The 9,326-nt window shown below is 34.6% G+C and overlaps 1 protein-coding gene across 2 annotated transcripts in view; it reads right to left on the bottom strand.

Annotated features, from left to right (window-relative positions):
• Nucleotides 1-8,585: 8,585 nt before the first annotated feature.
• Nucleotides 8,586-9,326, bottom strand: part of LOC120028089 (phosphoenolpyruvate carboxykinase [GTP], mitochondrial-like) — a 30,392-nt gene continuing 29,651 nt past the window's right edge. The window contains exon 10 of one of the 2 annotated variants that reach the window (XM_038973253.1): nt 8,586-8,741. In XM_038973253.1, coding sequence (XP_038829181.1) covers nt 8,697-8,741 — 45 coding nt within the window. In that variant the 3' untranslated portion in view covers nt 8,586-8,696. The remainder of the gene's footprint in view (nt 8,742-9,326) is intronic. The other variant, XM_038973252.1, reaches the window with a different exon arrangement.

The raw sequence follows: 9,326 nt of genomic DNA, 5'->3' as shown, positions 1-9,326 counted from the left end.
TATGGAGACTTAAATACCCTGATTTAGTGAGATATACATGGCGGAGGCTGAATCAAGCTAGTCGTCTTGACTACTTTCTTATACCATTCTCTCTGGCACCAAAAGTTAAAAAAGTGTTGATAGGGGACAGAATGCGGTCGGATCATCACATAATTGGCATATATATTTCTCTTACAGAATTTCCACGTGGGCGAGGATATTGGAAATTTAATCAAAGTCTACTAGATGATAAATTGTTTAGAACTAGGACAGAAGATTTTATAACTGACTTTTTCAGACATAACATAGGTACAGCAGATCCCCTTATTGTATGGGACACTTTTAAGTGTGCCTTTAGAGGCCATGCAATTCAGTACTCATCTATAAAACAAAGGGAATTTAGATCAAAAGAGTCCATATTAACAAAGGAAATTGAAGGACTAACAGTACAGTTAGATAGCAATAAAAACGGTACCATAGAGGCACAGAATAAGTTAGAGGAAAAACAAAAAGAAATGGAGGAACTTATTCAAGAAAGATCCAGTGTAATATATTATAAAAATAAAGCGAACTGGATGGAATATGGGGAAAAATGCACCAAATTCTTTTTCAATCTTCAATATAGAAATGCTACCAAAAAAAATGTATTAAAACTTGTTACAAATGATGGAGTCACGCATGATTCACCAAATGATATTTTGAAAGAGGAAGTAAAGTACTTTAAGAATATGTTTTCGTTTCAGGCTCCTCCATCTCCACTAACTGAAACTAATTGTATGGATTTTTTTCCTATTAATAATGTAAAATTAACATCTGTACAGAAAGACTCATGTGAAGGCCAAATTACAGAGGAGGAACTGCTTGATGCAATTGGGGCCTTTAAGGATGGGAAAACTCCAGGGCTGGATGGCATACCAGTGGAAGTATACAAAACTTTTTTTGATATACTCAAAGGACCATTATTAGCTTGTTTTAACCACTCCTATATAAATGGTAGATTATCAGACACGCAACAAGAAGGTCTGATATCGTTATTACTGAAACAGGACCCAAGTGGTATATATAAAGATCCAGTCCAATTAAAAAATTGGAGACCTCTTACACTTCAGTGTTGTGATGCAAAAATCCTAGCAAAATGCTTGGCGCATAGAATAAAAAAAGTTTTGTCAGATATTATTCATCCTAATCAGACAGGTTTTTTACATGGACGATACATTGGAGATAATATAAGGCAAGTACTGGAAACAATAGAACACTATGAAATATCGGGGACACCAGGTCTGGTTTTCATAGCTGATTTTGAAAAGGCTTTTGATAAAGTACGACTGGAGTTTATATATAAATGCCTAGAATATTTCAATTTTGGGGAATCTCTTATAAAATGGGTTAAAATTATGTATAGTAACCCTAGGTGTAAAATAGTAAATAATGGCTACATCTCAGAAAGTTTTAAACTATCTAGAGGAGTAAAACAAGATTGTCCACTATCGGCATATCTATTTATTATTGCCATCGAAATGTTAGCTGTTAAAATTAGATCAAACATTAATATTAATGGATTAGAAATCCGTGGCTTAAAAACTAAGGTGTCATTGTACGCTGATGATTCATGTTTTCTTTTAAAACCACAACTAGAGTCTCTCCACGGCCTCATAGAGGATCTAGATACCTTTGCTATCCTCTCTGGATTAAAACCAAATTATGATAAATGTACCATATTACGTATTGGATCACTAAAAAATACACATTTTATATTGCCATGTAGTTTACCAATTAAATGGTCTGACGGAGATGTGGACATACTCGGTATAAAAATCCCAAAAGAAAGAAATGATCTCACTCCAATAAATTTTTATAGAAAGTTAGCAAAAATAGATAAGATCTTGCTACCATGGAAAGGAAAATACTTGTCTATTTGTGGAAAAATCACCCTGATTAACTCTTTAGTCATATCACAGTTTACCTATTTGCTTATGGTTTTGCCTACACCTAGTGACCTGCTTTTTAAATTATATGAACAAAAAATATTCCATTTTATTTGGAACGGCAAGCCAGATAAAATTAAAAGGGCCTATTTATATAACGAATATGAATTCGGAGGGCAGAAATTATTAAATATTAAAGCATTAGACCTCTCACTAAAGGCATCAGTCATACAAAAGTTATACTTAAATCCAAACTGGTTCTCTAGTAAATTGGTACGAATGTCTCATCCTATGTTCAAGAAGGGCCTTTTTCCCTTTATTCAGATTACACCTGCTCACTTTCGGTTGTTTGAAAAGGAAATAATCTCCAAAATATCCTTATTTTTTAAACAAGCCTTAGAAAGTTGGTTGCAATTTCAGTTTAATCCACCTGAAAGGACGGAACAAATAGTACAACAAATATTGTGGTTAAATTCAAATATAGTAATTGATAAAAAAACTGTATTTATCGAAGAAATGTTTAAAAAAGGTATAATTTTTGTGAATGATATCATAAATAGGACTGGTGGAGTTATGTCACACATGCAGCTAACACAGACATATGGAAATGTCTGCTCTACCCAAAATTACAACCAATTAATTGCAGCATTACCACAAAAATGGAAGAGGCAAGTAGAAGGGGAAAAAAGTAAGGAACTTGTATGTCGGCCCTGTATTAAAGAACATAAATGGTTAAAGAAAAGTGTGATAAATAAAAACATATACCAATTTCATTTAAGGACCAAAAAACTGACAGCTGTGCCATATAAATTGCAAAATAGTTGGGAAGAGATTTTCGATGTACCCATTCCATGGCACATGGTGTATGAATTGATACGCAAAACAACGCCGGATTCAAAACTTCGAATTTTTCAATTTAAATTATTGTACAAAATTCTTGCAACTAATAGAATGTTATATATATGGGGTATACAATCTTCCCAGCTCTGCAGATTCTGTTGTGAGGAGGCAGAGTCATTAGATCATTTATTTTGGTATTGTCCATATGTAGCTCGTTTTTGGTCACAGGTCCAGGAATGGCTGAAGAATTGCAACATTTGCCTAGAACTAACGCTACAGATAGCAATACTGGGGGATTTGAAAAGCCATAGTCAATCAATCAATAATATAATAATTATTTTAGCAAAAATGTTTATTTTTAATTTACAATCTGTAGAAGCTATGAGAATAGGAAGGTTCAAATCTTTTGTGAAGCATCACAGCACAGTTGAAAAATATATGGCAAATAAAAATCCGAAATGGATGATGTTGGAAGATAGATGGGAAGGGTTGAGTGGAACTGAAGGGTGGGACTAATAACAAGATAAACAATGTAGGGCATACGGGATCTGTGAAATGTGTATAGGTGCGGAGCTTTTGTGAAATAGCACAGTTACAAGTGGAAATAAAATTGGATGGACAACAGAAATAGAGGAAGGACTAAGAACAAACAAGAGAGAACTATTATAAAGTAGTCTGTGTCTGTAAAATAGGTATAAGATGTATAAATTGAAGGTAAAAGCAGAAGTGTTTATTAGTTTACTCCAATTGGGGGAGCGGTGGTAGGGTTGCGGGGAATAATAATAAAGGTATATTCTTTAAAAAAGTATGTATGTCTATATAGGTATGTGTATGTATATATGTATATATGTATGCATGCGTGTATGGATATATATATTTACCCAAAAAAATATGGGGGATTGGAAATGATGCAGACAATTACATTGGAAGCAACATTCTTTCCGCAATATTAAGCTGATCCACCCCCAAAAAAAAAAAAAAAAAAAAAAAAAAAAAAAAAAAAAAAAAAAAAATCAGGAATGTCATGGATATATTGGAATTAGTGGATATATGGAGACTTAAATACCCTGACCTAGTGAGATATACATGGCGGAGGCTTAATCAAGCTAGTCGCCTTGACTACTTTCTTATATCATTCTCTCTGGCACCAAAAGTTAAAAAGTGTTTGATAGGGGACAGAATGCGGTCGGACCATCACATAATTGGCAAATATATTACTCTTACAGAATTTCCACGTGGGCGAGGATATTGGAAATTTAATCAAAGCCTACTAGATGATAAATTGTTTAGAACTAGGACAGAAGAATTTATAACTGACTTTTTTTAGACATAACATAGGTACAGCAGATCCCCATATTGTATGGGACACTTTTAAGTGTGCCTTTAGAGGCCATGCAATTCAGTACTCATCTATAAAACAAAAGCAATTTAGATCAAAATAGTCCATATTAACAAAGGAAATTGAAGGACTAACAGTACAGTTAGATAACAATAAAAACGGTACCATAGAGGCACAGAATAAGTTAGAGGAAAAACAAAAATAAATGGAGGAACTTATTCAAGAAAGATCCAGTGTAATATATTTTAAAAATAAAGCGAACTGGATGGAATATGGGGAAAAATGCACCAAATTCTTTTTCAATCTTCAATATAGAAATGCTACCAAAAAAAACGTATTAAAACTTGTTACAAATGATGGAGTCACGCATGATTCACCAAATGATATTTTGAAAGAGGAAGTAAAGTACTTTAAGAATATGTTTTCGTTTCAGGCTCCTCCATCTCCACTAACAGAAACTAATTGTACGGATTTTTTTCCAAATAATAATGTAAAATTAACATCTGTACAGAAAGACTCATGTGAAGGCCTAATTACAGAGGAGGAACTACTTGATGCAATTGGGGCCTTTAAGGATGGGAAAACTCCAGGACTGGATGGCATACCAGTGGAAGTATACTTTTTTTTTTTTGATATACTCAAAGGACCATTATTAGCTTGTTTTAACCACTCCTATATAAATGATAGATTATCAGACACGCAACAAGAAGGTGTGATATCATTATTACTGAAACAGGACCCAAGTGGTATATATAAAGATCCAGTCCATTTAAAAAATTGGAGACCTCTTACACTTCAGTGTTGTGATGCAAAAATCCTAGCAAAATGCTTGGCGCATAGAATAAAAAAAGTTTTGTCAGATATTATTCATCCTAATCAGACAGGTTTTTTACATGGACGATACATTGGAGATAATATAAGGCAAGTACTGGAAACAATAGAACACTATGAAATATCGGGGACACCAGGCCTGGTTTTCATAGCTGATTTTGAAAAGGCTTTTGATAAAGTACGACTGGAGTTTATATATAAATGCCTAGAATATTTCAATTTTGGGGAATCTCTTATAAAATGGGTTAAAATTATGTATAGTAACCCTAGGTGTAAAATAGTAAATAATGGCTACATCTCAGAAAGTTTTAAACTATCTAGAGGAGTAAAACAAGATTGTCCACTATCGGCATATCTATTTATTATTGCCATCGAAATGTTAGCTGTTAAAATTAGATCAAACATTAATATTAAGGGATTAGAAATCCAGGGCCTAAAAACTAAGGTGTCATTGTACGCTGATGATTCATGTTTTCTTTTAAAACCACAACTAGAGTCTCTCCACGGCCTCTTAGAGGATCTAGATACATTTGCTATCCTCTCTGGATTAAAACCAAATTATGATAAATGTACCATATTACGTATTGGATCACTAAAAAATACACATTTTACATTGCCATGTAGTTTACCAATTAAATGGTCTGACGGAGATGTGGACATACTCGGTATACAAATCCCAAAAGAAAGAAATGATCTCACTCCAATAAATTTTTATAGAAAGTTAGCAAAAATAGATAAGATCTTGCTACCATGGAAAGGAAAATACCTGTCTATTTGTGGGAAAATCACCCTGATTAACTCTTTAATCATATCACAGTTTACCTATTTGCTTATGGTTTTGCCTACACCTAGTGACCTGCTTTTTAAATTATATGAACAAAAAATATTCAATTTTATTTGGAACGGCAAGCCAGATAAAATTAAAAGGGCCTATTTATATAACGAATATGAATTTGGAGGGCAGAAATTATTAAATATTAAAGCATTAGACCTCTCACTAAAGGCATCAGTCATACAAAAGTTATACTTAAATCCAAACTGGTTCTCTAGTAGATTGGTACGAATGTCTCATCCTATGTTCAAGAAGGGCCTTTTTCCCTTTATTCAGATTACACCTGCCCACTTTCGGTTGTTTGAAAAGGATATAATCTCCAAAATATCTTTATTTTTTAAACAAGCCTTAGAAAGTTGGTTGCAATTTCAGTGTAATCCACCTGAAAGGACGGAACAAATAGTACAACAAATATTGTGGTTAAATTCAAATATAGTAATTGATTAAAAAAACTGTATTTATCGAAGAAATGTTTAAAAAAGGTATAATTTTTGTGAATGATATCATAAATAGGACTGGTGGAGTAATGTCACACATGCAAATAACACAGACATATGGAAATGTCTGCTCTACCCAAAATTACAACCAATTACTTGCAGCATTACCACAAAAATGGAAGAGGCAAGTAGAAGGGGAAAAAAGTAAGGAACTTGTATGTCGGCCCTATATTAAAGAACATAAATGGTTAAAGAAAAGTGTGATAAATAAAAACATATACCAATTTAATTTAAGGACCAAAAAACTGACAGCTGTGCCATATAAATTGCAAAATAGTTGGGAAGAGATTTTCGATGTACCCATTCCATGGCACATGGTTTATGAATTGATACGCAAAACAACGCCGGATTCAAAACTTCGAATTTTTCAATTTAAATTATTGTACAAAATTCTTGCAACTAATAGAATGTTATATATATGGGGGATACAATCTTCCCAGCTCTGCAGATTCTGCTGTGAGGAGGCAGAGTCATTAGATCATTTATTTTGGTATTGTCCGTATGTAGCTCGTTTTTGGTCACAGGTCCAGGAATGGTTGAAGAATTGCAACATTTGCCTAGAACTAACGCTACAGATAGCAATACTGGGGGATTTGAAAAGCCATAGTCAATCAATCAATAATATAATAATTATTTTAGCAAAAATGTTTATTTTTAATTTACAATCCGTGGAAGCTATGAGAATAGGAAGATTCAAATCTTTTGTGAAGCATCACAGCACAGTTGAAAAATATATGGCAAATAAAAATCCGAAATGGATGATGTTGGAAGATAGATGGGAAGGGTTGAGTGGAGCTGAAGGGTGGGACTAATAACAAGATAAACAATGTAGGGCATACGGGATCTGTGAAATGTGTATAGGTGCGGAGCTATTGTGAAATAGCACAGTTACAAGTGGAAATCAAACTGGATGGACAACAGAAATAGAGGAAGGACTAAGAACAAACAAGAGAGAACTATTATAAAGTAGACTGTGTCTGTAAAATGTGTATAAGATGTATAAATTGAAGGTAAAAACAGAAATGTTTATCAGTTTACTCCAATTGGGGGATCGGTGGTAGGGTTTGCGGGGAATAATAATAAAGGTATACTCTTTAAAAAAGTATGTATGTCTATATAGGTATGTGTATGTATATATGTGTATATGTATGCATACGTGTATGGATATATATATATTTACCCCAAAAAATATGGGGGATTGGAAATGATGCAGACAATTACATTGGAAGCAACATTCTTTCCGCAATATTAAGCTGATCCACCCCTAAAAAGACAAATTAAAAAAAATAAAAAAAAGTCTGTGGCCTAAATACAAAGTGTTATGTTTGCGGAAAATCCAACACAACACATTACTGATTACCAGTCTTCATATTTTCAAGCATGGTGATAGCTGCACCAGGTTATGGGTATGCTTGTCATCGGCAAGGGAGTTTTTAGGATAAAATTAAATGGAATAGAGCTAAGCATTAAAAAACTCTGGAGGACAACCTGGTTCAGTCTGTTTTCCAAAAGATACTGGGAGAGAATCACCTTTCAGCAGTACAATGACCTAAAACACAAGGCCAAATATACAGCGACGTTGTTATCCAAGATGACATTGAATGTTCCTAAGTGGCCTAGTTACAGTTTTGTAATCGGTGTAGAAATCTACGTCAAGACTTGAAAATGGCTAGCAATGATGAAACAATCAACTTGACAGAGCTTGAAGAATTTTGAAAATAATGTGCAACTATTGTACAATCCACATGTGAAAAGCTCTGAGGCTTTCCCAAAAAGATTCAAAGCTATAATCGCTGCCAAAGGTGATTCTAACATGTATTGATTCAGGGGTGTGAATATTTACATGAATCAGATATTTTTGTATTTCATTTTCCATAAATCTGCAAAAATGTCTAAAAACATATTTTCACTTTGTTATTATGGGATATGAATACCTTCTGATGTCAATGTATACTTGTATGCAAGATGACGGTAAGATACTGCTAGACATTGGTTCTGATCTATTGGGGCGGCAGGTAGCCTAGTGGTTTGAGAGTTGGGCCTGTAACCGAAAGGTTGCTAGATCAAATCCCCCAAGTTGACAAGGTAAAAATCTATTGTTCTTCCCCTGAACAAAGCAGTTAACCCACTGTTCCTAGGCTGTCATTATAAATAAGAATTTGTTCATAACTGACTTGCCTAGTTAAATAAAATAAAAATATTACCTAATACCAACTCACATATCCATTGATAGTGAGTGGTAGCCTAAACTGCATGCAGACATGTAATTTTAATACATTTTACCCACATATGGGCAAAGCAGTTTCCACAAAACTAAAATGAGCTTGTTCCTCCCATTTTTGTCAGTCCCCCCATATCCCCATCCCCACCATACTGCAGCATCAGTGTAGTGTAGTGTCCAATAGTCAATACTTTCTCTCTTCTCTCTCTGAATCATCTGGTCCCTCCGCCTCTCAATCCCTGATCCTGTCCTCCAGAGCCTTCAGCTCTCCCTCCACCTGCTGGGTAAAGTACACCCTCAGCTCCTGGGTCTCCTTCTCCCAGAAGGCCTTGGGCAGGTCGAAGATGGTTTTGTCTAGAAGGGATACAGCTTTTGTCAAAATTTTGTTTTCTAGAAAGTTTAGCAGAATTTATGCAGCAGGTTAGGATAATTAACGTATCAGGTTATGATGATTAGATGAAATTACGGAAAAGGGTTAGGATTAGCTAAAATGCTAAAAGAATACAACTTCAATTTGACAAAAGCTTTATCCCACCTGGACTTGACCGTCGAAGAGAGGGCCCATGTCTACCCTGCCACCCATTGCCCTGCAGGTCGCTGGCTCTCTCCTGTTGCACACGGGACACACTCTTTTCACGCCAAATCATTTTGGTTGCAGGTTAGGAGCAGGGACAGATTACCAAACAGCCCCAGATTGCATATGATTGCAAAATGAGTAGAATTACAGGAAATTAGCATTAAAACTGAAACCTTTTCAATCGACTTCATGGAAAAATGTGTTGAATAGCAGGGAATTAGCTTTATAACTGCCTCATTGCAAAATGTGTAGAATAGCATTATCAAATTGCAAATTTTCCTCTCT

This window comes from Salvelinus namaycush, chromosome 33 (genome assembly GCF_016432855.1).
Source record: "Salvelinus namaycush isolate Seneca chromosome 33, SaNama_1.0, whole genome shotgun sequence".
Taxonomy (NCBI): Eukaryota; Metazoa; Chordata; class Actinopteri; order Salmoniformes; family Salmonidae; genus Salvelinus; species Salvelinus namaycush.
Note: the sequence above shows the minus strand (reverse complement) of the source record. Positions and strands in the feature narration are given on the sequence as shown.